This window comes from Coregonus lavaretus (assembly GCF_964263955.1).
Source record: "Coregonus lavaretus genome assembly, chromosome: 8".
Lineage (NCBI taxonomy): Eukaryota > Metazoa > Chordata > Actinopteri > Salmoniformes > Salmonidae > Coregonus > Coregonus lavaretus.
The window spans coordinates 45,954,898-45,977,044 of record NC_139995.1 but is presented as its reverse complement, the minus strand read 5'-3'; the positions used below and the strand labels follow the sequence as shown (position 1 = coordinate 45,977,044).

The following is a 22,147-nucleotide window of genomic DNA, read 5'->3' as shown; positions in this document are numbered from 1 at the left end:
TCGGATTTTGCCTGTGCTTAGCTCCATTACGTTAATTTTTTATCCTGAACAATTCCCTAGTCCTTAACGATTACAAGCATAACCATAACATGATGCAGCCACCACTATGCTTGAAAATATGGATAGTGGTACTCAGTAATGTGTTGCATTGGATTTGCCAGAAACATAACACTTTGTATTCAGGACAAAAAGTGAATTGCATTTTTTGCAATATTACTTAGCGCCTTGTTGCAAACAGGATGCATGTTTTGGAATATTTGTATTATGTACAAGCTTCCTTCTTTTCACTCTGTCAATTAGGTTAGTATTGTGGAGTAACTACAATGTTGTTGTTCCATCTTCAGTTTTCTCCTATCACAGCCATTAAACTGTAACTGTTTTAAAGTCACCATTGGCCTTATGGTGAAATCCTCTCCGTCAACTGACTTAGGAAGGACACCTGTATCTTTGTAGTGACTGGTTGTATTGATACACCATCCAAAGTGTAATTAATAACTTCACCATGCTCAAAGGGATATTCAATATCTACTTTATTTTATTTTTTTAGCCATCTACCAATAGGTGCCCTTCATTGCGAGGCATTGGAAAACCTCCCTGGTGTTTGTGGTTGAATCTGTGTTTGAAATTCACTGCTCGACTGAGGGACACTTACATATAATTGTGTGTGTGGGTACAGAGATAAGGTAATCCTTCAAAAATCATGTTAAAGACTATAATCGTACACAGAATGAGTCCATGCAACTTATTATGTGACTTGTTAAGCACCTATTTACTGCTGATCGTATTTAGGCTCGCAATAACAAAGGGGTTGAATACTTATTGACTCAAGACATTTCAGCTTTTAATGTTTAATTAATAAAAAATAAAATAAAATAAAAACATAATTCCACTTTGACATTTTGGGGTATTGTGTGTAGGCCAGTGATTTAATTGTAATTTTTTATCCATTTTAAATTCAGGCTGTAACAACAAAATGTGGAAAAAGTCAAGTGGTGTGAATACTTTCTGAAGGCACTGTATATGGCTCTGATGTATGCTACACAAATTAATGGGAAGGATAGACAATCCAAAATGATGAAATATATAGATTTCTCAATCATTAGGTATTGAGGGATTTTCCTTAGCTGGATCTTTGCATCATATAGGCTACTGTGGGACAGTACACTTGCATTTGACTGTTGATGATGATGACATCACCATTGATTTCATTCCATCAGTTCTGATTGTATCACCATTCTCCTTGATCAAAGCTTTGGAAGGAATGGAAGGCCAGTGTGGCTGATCTTAGTTTCATTAAACGCACAATCTGGGATATTACCTGCTGTTCAATGGTCATTTAAATTAGCATGTCATATTGTAGCGAATTTAGACTAACACCCAGCCATTTCGTCAAGAGACGCAGGATTGAGTTGGGCTTCCCCCCGAATTCGTTATGTTGGCGTTAGAAGTGGGATGGTTCCCCGGTATGGCCATTGAAAGTATGTCCCAACGGTATGGGCACAAGGGACTTGTAAGAGTGAAGCATGGGGACATGTTTTTAAAATGAAGGGTGTAGGGTAGTGACCTTGGTACAACACCTTACCTGGACCTCTTTGTGTAACGCATAAGGTGTTGGACTAACAGTCGCATGGACCTGGGTTTGGATTTGAGAGTGGTTACATTTCCCCAGCCCCATCCCTTAACTTTATACCAAACCAAACCTCAGGATTGTGGCTTTAGTGCTATTTTGTTCTGAAAAGGTCTTCATGCATAATGCTGAAGTATCTCATGGTGATAGGCTTTTGGGCAATATCCTACCCACATTGGATCCCCAGCTAGTCACTGTTTCATGAAAATGATCAATAAACTCAACAACATTGGCATGGTTATGGTTAGGGCTCTCAAGGTAACACTAACCGTGCTTTCCATGTAAACACTTGACTGACTGGCCATCATGGTCTCCTGATATTCGAAGGGATTAAATAATTAATGAATCCAGAGTAGGATGACAAAAATTCTATAAAGAAAATGTCTGGGAACATCTCTTCAGTGTAGCCAAGGATGATAGACAAAAAAATACTATACATTGCACTGGCATGTGACATTTTTTGATTTCATTGTTTTATGTTTTTTCAATTACATTTAGTGTTTTCTGAGAGAAATTACATTCGTTGTCCAATTTCTGTTATGGTTGTATAATACAAAAGTGTATACATTTCCATTTCCAAAACGTACACAACCAACTTATGTGCAATTCAATGTAATGAGAGAATGCTGTGAATAAAATTGCAGGGCACCCTGTATGTTTATTTATCTACACTTGTGTCGTCATGAAGTGAAAACGTGACTTCAAACAGGAACCATAGGAAGGAAGGCAAATAAATCAAGATGGCGTCCCACTATGAGGCAGGAAAGAGATTTCGATTCCAATAACATTTATTTTAATATACAGTTTAAATAAGGTGTCTTTGCGGGGAAGTGTACATACGTTTTTGGAGAGGCAAGACGGAGCAGATACTACTGGTAAGAGGGTTAATGGAAGATGTTATCCCAGTTCTCTTTCAGGGGCGGTGGCAGAGAGGGAGTGAACGAGCCAGCAGCAGGCCACCAAACTAACGTTAGCTAGCTACCTAAAATGTGAACATCGGATATTGACCATTTCTGATTGTCTGTGTTCCAGACTTTTAGTTACGGTCTACGTTAACTTGTGGGTTATTTCGTGTCAGCTATCTAACTAGCTGGTAATAAAGTGAGTTAGTTAATTTGTAGCTAACGCATTAACCTTAGCTAACTACTAGCTAGTCTGACTAAGTTGGCGCACTATTATGTTAGCGTGCTATCTTGCTCCTCTTGAATGATCTTAATCTAACAGTTACTCACTAATTGTTTTCCAAGCATAAATCACTCAAAATACCAGCAAACTAGGTAGACAACCGAGCTAACGTTTGCTAGCTAGCTCTGTCAGAATGGCTAGAAAAGTACCCCTTAATGTAGACTGTCATAGCTAGTTACGTTTTCGACTACGTTCTTTACACATCACATCTATGTAATTAATTACTTAACTAGTTACTGGTATGTTACTTTATAAAAAGTTGTAGCTACTCTTGCTACCTCTGATGTGGATGAGTCATGTAAGTATGACTCGTTCAATGTTTCCAAGATAAGATTACAGTTGGCTAGCTATAGCTGCTTGAAAATGTCACGTGTTTTTGTTGATTAGGGTTTGAGTAAAGTACACTAAGTTATGTTGCTAAGGACGGTTGGACATTGCATCGACATTCAGACTGATCGAGCTATATCTTGCTCCATGGTACGCCAATGAGTCCTCCCATGACTTGCCTAAAAAGTGTTGTGATCCCAAAGTACACAAATACTGAATTTGTGAATGAGGTCTGAGTGTCAGTGAGCCCCTCTGTCCGTAAATAATAATAATTTTCAATAAGAAAATCGTTGCCGTCTGGTTTTCTTAATATAAGGAATTTCATGTATACCTTTTACTGAGTACTGTTCCCACTACATTATATTTAAAAACAGATACTTTTAGACTTTTACTCAAGTATTATTTTACTGGGTGCCTTTCACTTTTACTTGAGTCATTTTCTATTAAGGTATCTTTACTTTTACTCAAGTATGACAATTGAGTTACTTTTTCCACAACTGAGTATAAAGGCAATGGATCAATGCTTGCTGAACAGTGGTGTGGGCTAGGAAACTAGTCTTGCCACTCACTAAACTATGTGCGTTGTTTCGTGCTGATATGCAGATTTTTACAACTCATCCAATCCATTGGATAGACTACTACTTGCTTTGTCTACGCAGTAGGCCACCAGACACCAGCCCTTAAACCTCAAGGTGTAGGCTAGAGCTATTTTGTTGAGTAAGGTGCATTACTGTCATCTCTTAGGCCTATTTATGTTCAGAGTAGACTCCTGCTGCCAAAAAGTGATTAAGTCTGCAATTTGTGGTTGGCTGGGTGGGGAGCTCAAGCTTGTGTATTAGCTATTTTCTTGGTAGTAGTAGGCCTATTCATTGGAGCAGCTGCTTCTGTTTGTTCTGCCTAAGCAAATACCAGGCCAACATAAAACATATTTTACTTGTCACTTGATTTGTAAAACAACAGGTATAGACTAACAGTGAAATGCTTACTTACAGGCCCTTCCCAGCAATGCAGAATACAATAAAATATATAGTACCAGTCAAAAGTTTGGACACACCTACTCATTCAAGTGTTTTTCTTTATTTTTTACTATTTTCTACATTGTATAATAATAGTGAAGACATCGACACTATGAAATAACACATATGGAATCATGTACTAACCAAAAAAGTGTTAAACAAATCAAAATATATTTTATATTTGAGTTTCTTCAAATAGCCACCCTTTGCCTTGATGACAGCTTTGCACACTCTTGGCATTCTCTCAACCAGCTTCACCTGGAATGCTTTTCCAACAGTCTTGAAGGAGTTCCCACATATGCTGAGCACTTGTTGGCTGCATTTCCTTCACTCTGCGGTCCGACTCATCCCAAACCATCGCAATTCGGTTGAGTTCGGGGTATTGTGGAGGCCAGGTCATCTGATGCAGCACTCCAACACTCCGTGTTGGTCAAATAGCCCTTACACAGCCTGAAGGTGTGTTTTGGGTCATTGTCCTGTTGAAAAACAAATGATAGTCCCATGAGTGCAAACCAGATGGGATGGCGTATCACTGCAGCATACTGTGGTAGCCATGCTGGTTAAGTGTAAATCACAGACAGTGTCACCAGCAAAGCACCATCACACCACCTCCTCCATGCTTCACGGTGGGAACCATACATGCGGAGATCATCCGTTCACCTACTCTGCATCTCACAAAGACATGGCGGTTGGAACCAAAAATCTCAAGTTTGGACTCATCAGACCAAAGACAAATTTCCACCAGTCTAATTTCCATTGCTTGTGTTTCCTGGGCAAAGCAAGTCTCTTCTTCTTATTGGTGTCCTTTAGTAGTGGTTTCTTTGCAGCAATTCAACCATGAAGGCCTGATTCACACAGTCTCCTCTGAACAGTTGATGTTGAGATGTTTATGTTACTTGAACTCTGTGAAGCATTTATTTTGGCTGCAATTTCTGAGGCTGGTAACTCGAATGAACTTATCCTCTGCAGCAGAGGTAACTCTGGGTCTTCCTTTCCTGTGGCGGTCCTCATGAGAGCCAGTTTCATCATAGCGCTTGATGGTTTTTGCGACTGCGCTTGAAGAAACTTTCAAAGTTGAAATTGTCCAGATTCACTGACCTTCATGTCTTAAAGTAATGATGGACTGTCGTTTCTCTTTGCTTATTTGAGCTGTTCTTGCCATAATATGGACTTGGTCTTTTACCAAATAGGGCTATCTTCTGTATACCACCCCTACCTTGTCACAACACAACTGATTGGCTCAAACACATTAAGAAGGAAAGAAATTCCACAAATTAACTTTTAACAAGGCACACCTGTTAATTGAAATGCATTCCAAGTGACTACCTCATGAAGCTGGTTGAGAGAATGCCAAGAGTGTGCAAAGCTGTCAAGGCAAAAGGGTGGCTATTTGAAGAATCTCAAATATAAAATATATTTGGAGTTGTTTAACACTTTTTGTTTACTACATGATTCCATATGTGTTATTTCATAGTTATGTCTTCACTATTATTCACAATGTAGAAAATAGTAAAAAAGAATGAAAAACCCTGGAATGAGTAGGTGTCCAAACTTTTGACTGGTACTGTGTATACAAAAAATAGTAACACAAGGAATAAATACAGTAAGTTTACATATACCTTAGCCAAATACATTTAAACTCAGTTTTTCACAATTCCTGACATTTAATCCTAGTAAAAATTCCCTGTCTTATGTCAGTTAGGATCACCACTTTGTTTTAAGAATGTGAAATGTCAGAATAATGGTAGAATAATTTTATTTATTTCATCACATTCCCGCTTTTTCAGGTCTGCCCACAAATGTTCTATAGGATTGAGGTCAGGGCTTTGTGATGGCCACTCCAATACCTTGACTTTGTTGTCTTTAAGCCATTTTGCCCCAACTTTGGAAGTATGCTTGGGGTCATTGTCCATTTGGAAGACCCATTTGTGTCCAAGCTTTAACTTCCTGACTGATGTCTTGAGATGTTGCTTCAATATATCCACATAATTTTCCTTCCTCATGATGCCATCTATTTTATGAAGTGCACCGGCCCCTCCTGCAGCAAAGCACCCCCACAGCATGATACTGCCACCCCTGTGCTTCACGGTTGGGATGGTGTTCTTTGGCTTGCAAGCAACCCCCTTTTTCCTCCAAACATAACAATGGTCATTATGGCCAAACAGTTATATTTTTGTTCCATCAGACCAGAGGACATTTCTCCAAAAAGTATGATCTTTGTCCCCATGTGCAGTTGCAAACCGTTGTCTGGCTTTTTTATGGCGGTTTTGGAGCAGTGGCTTCTTCCTTGCTGAGTGGCCTTTCAGGTTATGTCGATATAGGACTCGTTTTACTGTGGATATAGATACTTTTGTACCTGTTTCCTCCAGCATCTTCACAAGGTCCTTAGCTGTTTTTCTGGGATTGATTTGCACTTTTTGCACCAAAGTACATTCATCTCTAGGAGACAGAACGCGGCTCCTTCCTGAGCGGTATGACGGCTGCGTGGTCCCATGGTGTGTATACTTGCGTACTATTGTTTGTACAGATGAACGTGGTACCTTCAGGCGTTTGGAAATTGCTCCCAAGGATGAACCAGACTTGTGGAGGTCTACAATACACTAAGGCACAGTCAACTTAGTGTATGTAAACCTCTGACCCACTGGAATTGTGATACACTTAATTATAAGTGAAATAATCTCTCTCTAAACAATTGTTGGAAAAATGACTTGTCATGCACAAAGTAGATGTCCTAGCCGACTTGCCAAAACTATAGTTTGTTAACAAGACATTTGTGGAGTGGTTGAAAAACAAGTTTTAATGACTCCAACCTAAGTGTATGTAAACTTCCGTCTTCAACTGTACACAATGAGCAATGATAGCTTAGCTATATACAGTGGGGAGAACAAGTATTTGATACACTGCCGATTTTGCAGGTTTTCCTACTTACAAAGCATGTAGAGGTCTGTAATTTTTATCATAGGTACACTTCAACTGTGAGAGACGGAATCTAAAACAAAAATCCAGAAAATCACATTGTATGATTTTTAAGTAATTAATTTGCATTTTATTGCATGACAAAAGTATTTGATACATCAGAAAAGCAGAACTTAATATTTGGTACAGAAACCTTTGTTTGCAATTACAGAGATCATACGTTTCCTGTAGGTCTTGACCAGGTTTGCACACACTGCAGCAGGGATTTTGGCCCACTCCTCCATACAGACCTTCTCTAGATCCTTCAGGTTTCGGGGCTGTCGCTGGGCAATACGGACTTTCAGCTCCCTCCAAAGATTTTCTATTGGGTTCAGGTCTGGAGACTGGCTAGGCCACTCCAGGACCTTGAGATGCTTCTTACGGAGCCACTCCTTAGTTGCCCTGGCTGTGTGTTTCGGGTCGTTGTCATGCTGGAAGACCCAGCCACGACCCATCTTCAATGCTCTTACTGAGGGAAGGAGGTTGTTGGCCAAGATCTCGCGATACATGGCCCCATCCATCCTCCCCTCAATACGGTGCAGTCGTCCTGTCCCCTTTGCAGAAAAGCATCCCCAAAGAATGATGTTTCCACCTCCATGCTTCACGGTTGGGATGGTGTTCTTGGGGTTGTACTCATCCTTCTTCTTCCTCCAAACACGGCGAGTGGAGTTTAGACCAAAAAGCTCTATTTTTGTCTCATCAGACCACATGACCTTCTCCCATTCCTCCTCTGGATCATCCAGATGGTCATTGGCAAACTTCAGACAGGCCTGGACATGCGCTGGCTTGAGCAGGGGGACCTTGTGTGCGTTGCATGATTTTAATCCATGACGGTGTAGTGTGTTACTAATGGTTAACTTTGAGACTGTGGTCACAGCTCTCTTCAGGTCATTGACCAGGTCCTGCCGTGTAGTTCTGGGCTGATCCCTCACCTTCCTCATGATTATTGATGCCCCACGAGGTGAGATCTTGCATGGAGCCCCAGACCGAGGGTGATTGACCGTCATCTTGAACTTCTTCCATTTTCTAATAATTGCACCAACAGTTGTTTCCTTCTCACCAAGCTGCTTGCCTATTGTCCTGTAGTCCATCCCAGCCTTGTGCAGGTCTAAAATTGTATCCCTGATGTCCTTACACAGCTCTCTGGTCTTGGCCATTGTGGAGAGGTTGGAGTCTGTTTGATTGAGTGTGTGGACAGGTGTCTTTTATACAGGTAATGAGTTCAAACAGGTGCAGTTAATACAGGTAATGAGTGGAGAACAGGAGGGCTTCTTAAAGAAAAACTAACAGGTCTGTGAGAGCCGGAATTCTTACTGGTTGGTAGGTGATCAAATACTTATGTCATGCAATAAAATGCAAATTAATTACTTAAAAATCATACAATGTGATTTTCTGGATTTTTTAGATTCCGTCTCTCACAGTTGAAGTGTACCTATGATAAAAATTACAGACCTCTACATGCTTTGTAAGTAGGAAAACCTGCAAAATCGGCAGTGTATCAAATACTTGTTCTCCCCACTGTACATGGGGTACCAGTACAGAGTTGATGTACAGTGGTACGAGGAAATTGAGGTAGATATGTACATATACAGTGCCTTCAGAAAGTATTCACACACCTTTACTTTTTCCACATTTCTTAGTGTTACGATACTGTCATTTTCTTTTGGTTGATTTTTTTCAAAATTCTATAAGGTCTGACAAAATGGTTGTTGATCATTGCTAGACAACCATTTTCATGTCTTGCCATAGATTTTCATGCATATTTAAGTAAACTGTAACTACTCGGCCACTCAGGAACATTCACTGTCTTGTTAAGCAACGCCAGTGTAGATTTGGCCTTGTGTTTTAGGTTATTGTCCTGCTGAAAGGTGAATTAATCTCACAGTGTCTGGTGGAAAGCAGACTGAACCAAGTTTTCCTCTAGGATTTTGCCTGTGCTTAGCTCCATTCCGTTTAATGTTTTTATCATGAACAATTCCCCAGTCCGTAAGCTGGAAGATGGTCAGACTGTTCTCTCTGCTACCGCACGGCAAACGGTACCGGAGCACTAGGTCTGGGACCAAAAAGCTCCTGAACAGCTTCTACCCCCAAGCCATAAGACTGCTAAATAGTTAACCAAATACATTACATTACCAAAAGTATGTGGACACCTGCTTGTCGAACTTCTCATTCCAAAATCATGGCCATTAACATGGAGTTGGTCCCCCCTTTTGCTGCTATAACAGCCTCCACTCTTCTGGGAAGGCTTTCCGCTAGATGTTGAAACATTGATGCGGGGACTTGCTTCCATTCAGCCACGAGTATTAGTGAGGTCGGACACTGATGTTGGGCGATTAGGCCTGGCTCGCAGTCAGTGTTCCAATTCATCCCAAAGGTGTTAGATGGGGTTGAGGTCAGGGCTCTGTGCAGGCCAGTCAAGTTCTTCCACACCGATCTCGACAAAACATTTCTGTATGGACCTCACTTTGTGCATTGGGGCATTGTCATACTGAAACAGGAAAGGGCCTTTCCCAAACTGTTGCCACAAAGTTGGAAGTACAGAATCATCTAGAATGTCATTTTATGCTCTAGCATTAAGATTTCCCTTCATTGGAACTAAGGGGCCTAGACCGAACCATGGCCTAGCCCCAGACCATTATTCCTCCTCCACCAAACTTTACAGTTGGCACTATGAATTGGGGCAGCTAGCTTTCTCCTGGCATCCGCCAAACCCAGATTCGTCCGTCGGACTGATTCATCACTTCAGCGTGATTCATCACTCCAGAGAATGCATTTCCACTGCTCCAGAGTCCAATGGCGGCGAGCTTTACACCACTCCAGCCGACGCTTGGCATTTCGCATGGTTATCTTAGGCTTTTGTGCGGCCGTTCAGCCGTAGAAACCCATTTCATGAAGCTCCAGACGAACAGTTCTTGTGCTGACTTTGCTTCAAGAGGTAATTTGGAACTCGGTAGTGAGTGTTGCAACCGAGGACTGACGAATTTTACGCTCTTCAGCACTTGGCAGTCCCGTTCTGTGAGCTTGTGTGGCCTACCACTTTGCAGCTGAGCCGTTGTTGCTCCTAGACGTTTCCACTTCACAATAACATCACTTACAGTTGACCGGGGCAGCTCTTGCAGGGCAGAAATTTGTCAAACTGACTTGTTGGAAATGTGACATCCTAAGACGGTACCACATTGGAAGTCACTGAGCTCTTCAGCAAGGCCGTTCTACTGCCAATGTTAGTCTATAGAGATTGCATGGCTGTGTGCTCAATGTTTATACACCTGTCAGCAACGGGTGTGGCTGAAATATCCGAATCGACTAATTTGAAGGGGTGTCCACATACTTTTGAATATATAGTATAGCTACCCGGACTGTCTACATTGACTCTTTTTGACTCTGCACACACAATGTACTACACACACACAACACGTACACAATGCACACATTCGTCACGCACACTTTACACACTTCCACACTCATCACATACGCTGCTGCTACTGTCTTATCTATCCTGTTGCCTCGTCACTTTACTGGGGAGTTTTTCAGGATAAAAAAAGAAATGCAATGGTGCTAAGCACAGGCAAAATCCTAGAGGAAAACTAGTTTGTCTGCTTTCCACCAGGCACAGGGAGATGAATTCACCTTTCAGCAGGACGATAACATAAAACAAGGCCACATCTACACGAGTTGCTTACCAAGAAGACTGTGAATGTTCCTGAGTGGCTGAGGTAGATTTAAGTCAAAACTCCGTCAAGAACTGAAAGTGGTTGTCTAGCAATGATCAACAACCATTTTGAAAGAGCTTGAAGAATTTGGCAAAGAATAATGGGCTAAAGTTGCACAATCCAGGTGTGGAAAGCTCTTAGACTTATCCAGAAAGACTCACAGCTGTAATCGCTGCCAAAGGTGCTTCTGCAAAGTATTGATTCAGGAGTGTGAATACTTATGTAAATTACACATTTTTGTATTTCATTTTCAATACATTAGTAAAAATGTAAAAACGTGTTTTTACTTTGTCATTATGGGGTATTGTGTGTAGCTGGCTGAAAATGTTTTAATCAAAGGCAATTTTGAATTCCGTCTGTATTGCTTTAACACAACAAAATGTGGAATAAGTCAAGGGGTATAAATACTTTCTGAAAGCACTGTAATATGCCCCCATGGACATGCCACTGTTTCTACAGAGGATGGCTGTATGGTAACTTTTTGGGAGAGGGGGCTCCCCAGTTGCCTGGCTACTCAGACTCCATGCTCTGGCTAAACACTGCGCTACGCCCACAGACTTTCATTTCTTCTCCGCAATGAGTCTGAATCTGAGTACCTCCCCAAAGGCTTCACCGAATGCGAACACATTCGGGGGCCATCTGATTGGTCCAGAAACGATGGGTTGGGCCAGAGCCAGAACATACGTGGGTAAAGCGACAGTTTGAAAATTCGTCATTGGCTTTTATACTCTGATTGGTTAGAGACTGTCCAATCGCCGATTACTTTGTTTTGTACCACACCACTCGTCACTACAAACGACTTCTATGATGTCAGACTAAAGTATGTAGCGAATGACAGAGCAGCGGAAGAATTTAGTGTGAGTCATCAGGCTAGGTCCCCAACAGCACATCTTATCATCATGCTGCGCTGGTCAGGTATGGCCAGGCTGGGATAGAGTTTACAGTGCATTTGGAAAGTATTCAGACCCCTTGACTTTTTCCACATTTTGTTAAGCATTATTCTAAAATGGATTAAATAAATAAAAATCCTCATCAATCTACACACAATACCCCATAATGACAAAGTCGAAAACAGGTTTTTAGAAATGTTTGCACATTTATTAAAATATAAAAAATACCTTATTTACATAGTACTCAGACCCTTTGCTATGAGACTCGAAATTGAGCTCAGGTGCATCCTGTTTCCATTGATCATCCTTGAGATGTTTCTACAACTTGATTGGAGTTCACATGTGGTAAATTAAATTGATTGGACATGATTTGGAAAGGCACACACCTGTTTATATAAGCTCCCACAGTTGACAGTGCATGTCAGAGCAAAAACCAAGCCATGAGGTCGAAGGAATTGTCCGTAGAGCTCCGAGACAGGATTGTGTTGAGGCACAGATCTGAGGAAGGGTATCAAAAAAATACTGCAGCATTGAAGGTCCCCAAGAACACAGTGGCCTCCATTATTCTTAAATGGAAGAAGTTTGGAACCACCAACACTCTTCCTAGAGCTGGCAGCCCGGGCAAAAAGAGCAATCGGGGGATAAGGGCCTTGGTCAGGGAGGTGACCAAGATCCCGGTGGTCACTCTTGACAGCGCTCCAGAGTTCCTCTTTGGAGATGGGAGAACCTTCCAGAAGGACAACCATCTTTGCAGCACTCCACCAATCAGACCTTTATGGTAGAGTGGCCAGATGGAAGCCACTCCTCAGTAAAAGGCACATGACGGCCCGCTTGGAGTTTACCAAAAGGTACCTAAAGGACTCTGACCATGAGAAACAAGATTCTCTGGTCTGATGAAACCAAGATTGAACTATTTGGCCCCTAAGCACACAGCCAAGACACTGCAGGAGTGGCTTTGGGACAAGTCTCAATGTCCTTGAGTGGCCCACTTGAACCCGATCGATCATCTCTGAGAGACCTGAAAATAGCTGTGCAGCGACGCTCCCCATCCAACCTGACAAAGCTTGAGAGGATCTGCAGAGAATAATGGGAAAAACTCCCCAAATACAGGTGTGCCAAGCTTGTAGCGTCATACTGAAGAAGACCCGAAGCTGTAATCACTGCCAAAGGTGCTTCAACAAAGTACTGAGTAAAGTGTCTGAATACTTATGTAAATGTGATTTTTCTGTTTTTTTAATTCATTTGCCAAGATTTTTTGCTTTGTCGTTATGGGGTATGTGTGTAGATTGAGGGATAACATAACACATATTTTTTTTATTTTAGAATAAGGATGTAACAAAATGTGGAAAAAGTCAAGGGGTCTGAATACTTTCCGAACTCACTGTATAATGGATATGGTGTTGATGTCTTGGTTTTGTCCTGTTTCAGGGTGTTTTCACACTTGGTCCCTTTCAGTCATTTTTTGTGTGCAGTGTGAACACTCCAAATGAACTCAGACCCTTAAAAAGAGCCCCCGAACTGAATTAATCTCGAGAGGTGGTCTGAGTTTGGTTCTCTTGAATTCTGCAGTCCGGTTCCCTTTTTTGTACAATGTGAACACAAAGCGCCCCAGGTTTGCTTGTCATTATTCCCGCACCACACACTAGACTACTGCAACACCTTTTCCCATAAACCCTCAAATTGGTGTAACAAAAGCAAGAAGATAATGTGCAGGTTCGGCTGAAAATATTTGCTGGTTTTGGATATTGATTAGCGATTGTCAACGACCCACAGAAATGTCAAAATTTGTTGAATTTATAGTTCAGATGATTTGTTTGCAATATGTGATCATAGGCTGTTTGTTGATTGTGGGGTTTGAATAGTGTGAAGACTACATATTTGGTTAGAATCACAATCTATTCTAGCTCTTTAAAGGGGTAGTAGCCTACCTTGGGTGTACAATTTTCAATTACAGCATTATTTATTCTGCAGTTATTCTATTGCTATTTATTCTGTTACCAATCCAGTTGACACATTAATAGCGTCTTCTGATTACAATTATTAGGTCTCATATTCTAACTAAATGCAGGCAATCTATTAGCTTTCAAAATGTAAGTACGTATATCTAGCTGTCCAATAATGCATTCCTACATGTTGTAAAAACCCAGAGTGCATGTTGGGAAAATCTTGGTTCCTTTCTAAACATAGCAATGTGAATGCAGAGGACTCTGTCCACAAAATAGATGAAGTGAATTGGCAAATAGTTGAATCCTCAAAGGCAAGGGCAGTGTGAACACAGAGAACAGAGTTATTTTGCTGTTTTTTTTTTTTTACTCCAGAGTTCATTTTAAGAGGACTGAGATCGGTTATTTTAAAGAGGACTGTGTGAAAACACCCTCACTGCTTCCACTAAGGCATCTCTCACTCATTCAAGAGCCCTGTGTGTTTTACAGACTCTAAATGGCTGCGAGGAAGTCTGATACCCACAACAATGGTGAGTGTGTCTGTCTTTCAGCCACTTCCTCTTTTCTCATTTTGTTTAATTTATTCCTGCGTTTGCATCATGGTGTCATTTTTCATTTAGGCCTTCTCAACCTGTTTTTCCAGGACCCATCAGCTACCTTGATGACGTTCCCTTTAAAATCAACAATAAGTTCCGCTGCCCTGCCAAAGTGGGCCTTCCTGTTGGCTTCTGCCTGCCTGACTGTGGCTCTGTGCTCGCAGACCTGCAGGTAAGTCTTCGGACTTATGGCAATGTTGCATTAAGCGTTTCAATGACTGTGATGCTTGGTGGTGATTTTTATTGCATCCCCGTAATATTAGTCTGTATTAGGGGGGCACCTCTGTAAATATTGAAATGTCTTGGTCCAATCCATCCCATTATTTGTTGGGCACTGAGCTGTGTCATTTGAACCCTGGTTGCATCAGTAATGTGGACATACCCATCAGACCTAACTCACCTGGGTTGATTAATCTCCATTCCTTTAGTCCCGTGTCTACTGCTGCTCACTAACTAGTCCTGCTGGTTGTCTCTCTTCTCTGGGCACTGCAGTATGACTTCTCCCTGGAGAGGCGGAGTGTGCGCTGGGGGGTGGAGCTGGCCGAGGCCAGGGCGGCGGAGGTCCGAGCTGGAGAGACGGCCAGGACGGAGCTGGAGAGCAGGGAGCACTCGCCCCCCGCCCAGGACCCTGACGGAGGATTGGCCGGCGGGGGGAAGAGGCCCCGCCCCGCCGAGGAGCAGGACGCTCTCCCGCCTGCAATGAACCCGCTGATGGCCGCCCTGCGCCACAACGCTATCCTCACCCCGCTGCCCGCCCCCGCCAGGCAGAACGCTCCTAGCATCCCTGAGCCACAGTACCTTAACCTGGCTGACTTTGAGCGCGAGGAGGACCCCTTTGACAAGCTGGAGCTCAAGACACTGGACGATAGGGAGGAGCTGCGCAACATCCTCCAGAGCCAGCAGCAGTCTGAGGAACCCCAGCCCGAGCCGGCATCACGAGGCAGCACCCCTCCACCCCAGCTCTCCGCCACCAGCCTTCCGGCCAAAACGGCCTTTGCCCACAAACCCAACGGACTGGTGGCGCTACTGGACATGGACACAGTGGGGTGTATGGCCCAGGGACAGACAATGGATCCCGACCGGCCCTGCAACATCCGCTCGCTCACCTTCCCCAAGCTGTCGGACCCCGGGGACTTGTCATGTGACTCCTACTCTCCAGCCCCTGTACCACCTAGCCTATCCAACGGCAGCCCACCGGCACCCCAGCAGAAGACAGAGGAGCCACCCAGGCACACCCAACATGGGGCACCAAATCAGGTGATCTTACACACACACACACACACACACACACACAAAGTGTAGTGGGCCTTGCTTAGTTTCAATGACTAAATGTATTGCTTAATTCTTTCAAACTTCTGAAAAGTTTAGAAGTTTTGTGGACCAGAATAATAGGCTTTTTTTGGACTCTTAAACAGATATGATGCTTTAAAAACGCTCTCTCTCTGCATAGATAAATGCAGGTCCTCCCCCTCTCTCGTGCGGAGCGGCGCTGCTCAACTTGTCCCCCAGTGGGCGGCAATGTGTGGAGACCGTCGTGGCCATGGGCTACACCTACGAAGGGGTCCTGCGGGCCATGCAGAGGCAAGGCCAGAATGTGGAGCAGGTATGCCCCTCTGCTCTCCCTCATCCCTGCCACAGAAGCCTAGGCCCGTTTTCTCTACGCAGATCTCTTATAAAGAAATGTTCGATTTGATTCTGTGATGTCACCCACTCACTGCCTATTGCGCCCGAAGAATTCTCTGTGTGTCATGGATGACTGAAGTCATCAGGTGCCAGCATTATGTGATTGTCTGTGTTCACAAGAAGGTCCACCAGGCAACAAGATGAGGATGGTGGTTGTGAATAAATGAATTGCAAAACACACCATCCACGGCCTTGGTTTAATGCCTCAACACTATGATTGCATTGCAGTGAATGATTACAGTAATACTGTAGGAGACACTCGTTAGGGGCTTGTTAACTGTGAATAAACATTGGCTAACAATGTAATGACACACAGTGGTAGTTGATATGTTTGCCAGTTAGCTTTGTTGGCTACCTAAATGACTCAAATTGAAAAATTTATCCTCAAGCATCACGCAAGTACAATATTTTATCATGTGAATTTAGCTATCCCTCTAATCAACAAAGAATATTAATGTATTTCTATTAAATTCCATTTGGTCACCATCATATTTGCAGTCATAATTATCTTTCTCTCGGCTTGTAACACCACCTAGCAGATAAACAGTTTGGAATTGCACATGAAGCCCACACCTAAAGATCAACTTTGTCTGTCATCCTGTGACCCAGGTGCTGGAGTACCTGTTTACTCATGCGCGTCTTTGTGAGCGGGGATTTGAGCCCAGTGCCGTAGAGGAGTGCTTAGAGATGTACCAGTGCTCTGAAGAGAAGGTGAGTCCACCCACAGTCTCTACCATCACATACACTGATATGCATGTTTATACACATTAACTCAACATGCAGAATCAAAGACGCAGCTAGGACCGCTAGCTAACTCCATTATCTCTGATGATCAAACACAGAAATGTTGAGTGGCCTAAGGTAGGGTTCACTTCCAGTTTTCCCTGTACTTAAATACACCAAGCATGTGCCGCTCTCCTCCCTCCACCTTTCTTCTCAAATGTGTGGCGGTCTCGGGAAATCCTTCATATCGTGAAATTGACTATTTCTGAAAATTACAAACTGTCCCAAATCCAGATATTCGTAAATCACTGATGTCTTTTATCAGACTCTGAGTTGTGAGCTTTTTAAAATTGACTTCAGCCAAAATAAAATAAAAAGTATTGGTAGCCATTTGATTAGCAAGTCAAGGGGTGTGAATACTTTCTGAAGGCACTGAGTATACCAAACATTGCACTGTAGAGGCAAGTAAAATAGTACAGTACTAGTGTGCAAAAGCAAATAAAGTGACAGGGTAGTGTCGTGTGACTGCGACCTGGTGTTGTTGAAGGCCCGGATGGCAGTGGGCAAGAAGGTTTGAATTCATATTGATATTAATTCATTTGACTCTCTCTCTCTGACAAACACACAGATCTCTAACACACACAAACCACTAGGTCATCATTCTTACCTTAGCCGAGTGCTCCATGGTGAAGCCCGCCTTGGATCCAGCGCTGGCCACCATATCCATGAGGCTGCCCATTCCCTTCACCATCTTGCCTTGAGACTGATTTTATCAGTCTTTATTTATTTGCGTCCATATTAAAGTAGATAGTCATGGAGACCCAAATGTTGAGACCATGCAAAGTAATCATTGATTAGAGGTAATTTGGAGCTCAAAGTAATGACAACTAACTAGCTAAATCAAACAAAATGCAACATCGCTATTTATCTGAGAAGTCCGCTGTCAGTTTCAACGATGATTGATGACTAATTGGAAAACGGGAAGACTGCGTTTGCTACTACTAGGCTGAAAGGAGCCCAATCCCAATTTGCACCCCTTCTCGCCTGTGCGCTCGTTCCCAACACCTCAATGATTTAAAGCAGCGGCTCAAAATGACATGGCTAACGAATGACAGCAAGATGCTTCCAACAAGTTTAGGATAGGGATTTGATTGCATTGCTACCTTAAAATAAAATCAGAACTGCAGAAATGACTGCAATACTGTTAATATATTTAGTATAATTGTTCATGTCATTTTGGCGAGCTGATAGGCCTACATGCTGATCAAGCAACATCAGAAGGAAGTGTGAAGCTCTTTTATGAACGTTAGCGCCTGCATACGGCTACTTGTAGGCAAAATGAAAATCCGACCCACATGTATTCATAACTACATTGTTGATTGTAAATGATAACTTTATATTACTAACTAGATAGCTTATTATTCTGTCTAATCCAGCCTAATTTCATTGATCTGTTCGGGTTCCTTGCAAATGTTTTTTTTAAACAATCCATTTATCTGATTTTTCAAGTTAAATTGTACAGAAACAATCCGTAACAAGAATTCCCAATTACAATGTATGTTTTTCATGATTTCCTCAGTCCTTAGAGTTCCTGTCGTTGATGACGCGGTTTGGCGAGATGGGCTTTGAAAGGGACACCATCAAGGAGGTGCTGCTGGTGCACAACAATGACCAGGAAAAGGCTCTGGAGGACCTCATGTCCCGCGCCACAGCCAGCTGAGCCCCCCCAACCATCCACCCACATGCTCCTTGCTGGCTTCCTCCCAGTACTACCCTCCCACCCCACACACCCACAATCCCCCCCATGTTCCAAAGGTGTTACAGCACAGAGGGGAGAACTCCCACCCAACGCAGCTCATGACTTCCACTCATGATCCCACTCTGTTCCACTCTCACACAGTGACTCCAAGCGAGCATACGCGTACACTTCCACGTCTATTCTTCTGTTCTTAGAGTGTGGGGCAGGGGTAAATGGAAGAATATGAGCACCTGCGAATTGAGGGGGTTGGTTTGTGCTGACCACACCAGGGAACCTTGCCTGTTTTACTTTTCCTAGCTTGTCAATCAACGTGTGTGCACTGTGATGGTTGGAAAGGTGGTGTGAACTTCCCAAAGGAGCGTAGAGGAGGTGACCCAATGCTGGACAGCACTTTGATGAGTGTCTGACTCTGTGGGTGGGGACAATGGACCCAGAACTGGGAGGAACCACTAGCCAGGCTCTACTTTCTACAGATGCGCAGTTAACACTGACGCTCCCGGCTAACTAAGCTGCCATCTTCCGCTGCCCAGCGTAGGCCTACAAAATGGTAGAGGGGAGGGGACGCCAAGCGTGACTAACTGACCGACTGACGGCCAGAACCTAAAAACACAACTGGCATCATCGCAGAACAGTGAACTGACTCCAAGAAGTGCCCCCTCTGTTCCCGCGACTGGCGTTCACCGATCTCCCTCTGTCATATTTTCTCTGCTGTCGTTTTGCTTGTTAATTTGTCATTCTTTTTTCCTGAGTCCTTGTATAGAGATCCTCTTTCTTTGCTTTCTGTTTTAGGAACTGCATTAACAGACCCTTAAAAAAAAATATATATATATATAACTGCTACTACTGCCCGTTGGCTCATCTTGCACTGGAACGGACCAGTGGAGAAGAGGTGGTCATTTATTTAGCAGGAAACATCATGTCCAAACGCATACAAACACTCACTGGCACAGAGAAGTGTGACAAACTGCACAGACACACACACCTTACCAACATAGATATTGACTTATTTAAAATTACATTGACATTTAATAATAAAGAGATCAATGTGATAAAAAATGTGAACCTTGTATGAGAAGCAAGCACTATGATGCAAGTGGTGCTTTGAAACGGTCCCTATTGGTTTTGATTCAGACTGAATCAGAAAAATAATGGAAATGTTTAGGTTGTTTTGCAACCAAACCTTTTGTGCAATATGCTTTATGATATGTGACTGACTGGCATCTTTTTGAGACCCAGTGAGCTTTTGGGTCTGAGCAATGAGCAACTCCCAAAATGACGGATTGCCTTTGCTGGTGACACGCTCACTAGAGGAGGAAATCTGAAGAAAACATTTTATTTCATTGTTTGTCATTTACTCTCCTCATTATTGAAGTTCAGGCTCCGCTATCAACTATGATTGTGGTGTTTGTCTGACTCGTGGTCACACACATTCATGCTGATCTGAATGTGTTTTCGCCTCTGCCTGGTGTCATGCATAGGAGTCGAACTGGCAAATCTTCCAAGAACGGGTCAGAAGATCAAACAGCTTGTCAGTTAGATATTAACCAAATTTGTTAGGGTGATATTTTATTTTCTAATTGTACTACATATGTTTTCAACTCTCATTGACCCTTTTATTTTGACTACTGACCTGTGTGAGTCTACAGGTATTTTTGAAGTGCGATGATGATGCTCTTAATCTTGTGTGCAAAAATGTCCTCTCCCAACCAACCAGCCAGTTGATTCACGCTTCATGATTACTGTAATGGCCAATGTCTTTATAATACAACAGTCTTGATCTCTCTCTGGTAATCAAGGGGATCTCATGTGACACATTACAACATTTAAGAGTTGAATTTAAGATTAAGGGCTGAATAGTTTAATGCAATACATGGGAACATGACTGAAAATTGGCACTAAGCTCCGAGGTTGTACCTAGTTCTACCATCTGAAGACGTGAACGAACGATTGTTACGAACGATTTACAAAATCACATAGGCCTACTATTGTAAGAAGAATCTGTTATTGGGAGCATACTGTCTGTAGAGTTTGATCTTTGTATTGATAATATGTTGCCAATATGTGTGTGAGTGGCAGAGGAGAGCAGACAGAAGGGGCTTTCTGGCTTAAGACACGGGACCCTACGACGTTAACAGAGCGCTTTGTACACCAAAATGTCAGTCGGAACCGGTCCAGAACTACTCAAAGTCCTCTAAATGGGTGTCTTAACATCTGAGATAAAAACACCCCAGATTCCATTATGCATTAGGATAGCGTCTAAACGCGAGGCCACCTCCAGACCAACATGTTGCCTCCTGATAACTGGTACATTTCCTTTCAACACGACTGGCGTTCCTGGTAGCTCCTGAAATGTGATTTAAAAAATGTAAGTTTCCTCCTGAATCATTTGGCAGTTCTTCAATGTGATTAAACTTACACATCTTTTCAATGGTGTGGCTGTTACTATTTATTAGGTGTGGGTCGTTTTTAGCCGTGGTTATTGGAAAACAAGGAATTTGTTTGTACTGATGCAGATTAGAAATGATCAATATTTCATAAATGGGGTTAAGCAGTGTGGTGTTTCTCACCTGGTGTGTACAGCAACACAATGGTATGGCAACAATTGTTAGAAGCGACAATAACAATGCAAAGAGATGATTGTCCCCTGAACATTATGGGTAACGGCAAGAAAAAGTGGTCAGCAGAAAAAACAATAATGGAGCCTTATTTTTGCTGTCTCAGTCAAAGCAGATGAGCTGTTCTGTTCATATACCATTACTAACTTTGATATCACAGAGCATATAACAGCACGGTTCAGGCTCTCTCTGCTACTTTTGTTCCATACCTGGTTCCATTTTGGAACCTTACCTTTTGAAAATGCCGGAGTGTAAAATGCCTTCTAGGACCTGTGAACGCCACAAGTACTGTAGCCTGGTCTCAGATCTGCTTTTGTTCTCTTGCCAACTCCAATGCTGTCATTGTCAAGGCAAACATTAGGCATGATAATAGTGACGAGTTCGTATGATAGCACCGACAGACTGGCACTCAGGCACGACGGCACCGACAGACTGGCACTCAGGAAACACCAAAGGGAACTAGACCGAAATGGAACTAGGCTGAAAGTGAGCTAAAAGCCGTGACATGACAATGTAGGCCATGACCTATATTTTTATTTCCTGTGCGCTTCCTAAATATGCCATGTTTCTTTTACTATTCCTGATCTTGACAGCAGTGTTGGGAATATAGACTTTGGTGATCAGACTAGATTATGTATTTTATTGGCATGTCGTGACCAGTTGCTCCAATGTTCCAAGGCAGCAGAGGTTGCCTCAGACTGATCAACTTTCCCAACCCTGACCCCTGTATGATCTACTCACTATTCTCTTGTGTAATGTAGCCCAATATTGGACTAAAGGAGCCTAACATTACTCCTTATAGTCCAAGGACCTTACATGTTCTGTGTAAAGGGAAATTGGCTCTGGAAGCCAAAGCAGCCAAATACTCCATCTAAACGTGAATCGATTCTCAATTGCGGTTCTAGAAACACAAATCCCTCTACTTTCATATCACATCAAACTAATTTCACAAATGCTAAATACACACCTACTGTACACTGTTTTAACCGGGTTCAACACAGTTGCAGCCGACAGCATTTTTCAGTGACAACACGTTTGTGGCATCCTTCTTACGCTAATTGGTACAGGTTGTCCACGCTGTCTTCAGTCTGTTTTCCGTAAACAAACGCTGTAACATG

At 42.7% G+C, this 22,147-nt stretch overlaps 1 protein-coding gene across 1 annotated transcript; it reads left to right on the top strand.

The window, feature by feature from the left end:
• The first annotated feature begins 2,338 nt into the window (after nucleotides 1-2,338).
• Nucleotides 2,339-20,863, top strand: ubap1 (ubiquitin associated protein 1). Its single transcript, XM_084166696.1, has 7 exons — nucleotides 2,339-2,502; nucleotides 14,143-14,183; nucleotides 14,297-14,421; nucleotides 14,742-15,506; nucleotides 15,700-15,852; nucleotides 16,542-16,643; nucleotides 18,235-20,863. Exons 2-7 carry the CDS (start codon nucleotides 14,150-14,152, stop codon nucleotides 18,373-18,375), a joined length of 1,320 nt encoding a protein of 439 aa, XP_084022822.1. The 5' UTR covers nucleotides 2,339-2,502; nucleotides 14,143-14,149; the 3' UTR covers nucleotides 18,376-20,863.
• The last annotated feature ends 1,284 nt before the right edge of the window (nucleotides 20,864-22,147 follow it).

What these genes read in the sequence shown, in the direction of transcription:
- ubap1 (XM_084166696.1), top strand. Translation starts at nt 14,150, where the DNA reads ATGGCTGCGAGGAAGTCTGATACCCACAACAATG. An exon ending in GTCTGATACCCACAACAATG is followed by an intron (nt 14,184 to 14,296) that starts GTGAGTGTGTCT and finishes CTGTTTTTCCAG; the next exon opens with GACCCATCAGCTACCTTGAT. An exon ending in ACCAGTGCTCTGAAGAGAAG is followed by an intron (nt 16,644 to 18,234) that starts GTGAGTCCACCC and finishes TGATTTCCTCAG; the next exon opens with TCCTTAGAGTTCCTGTCGTT.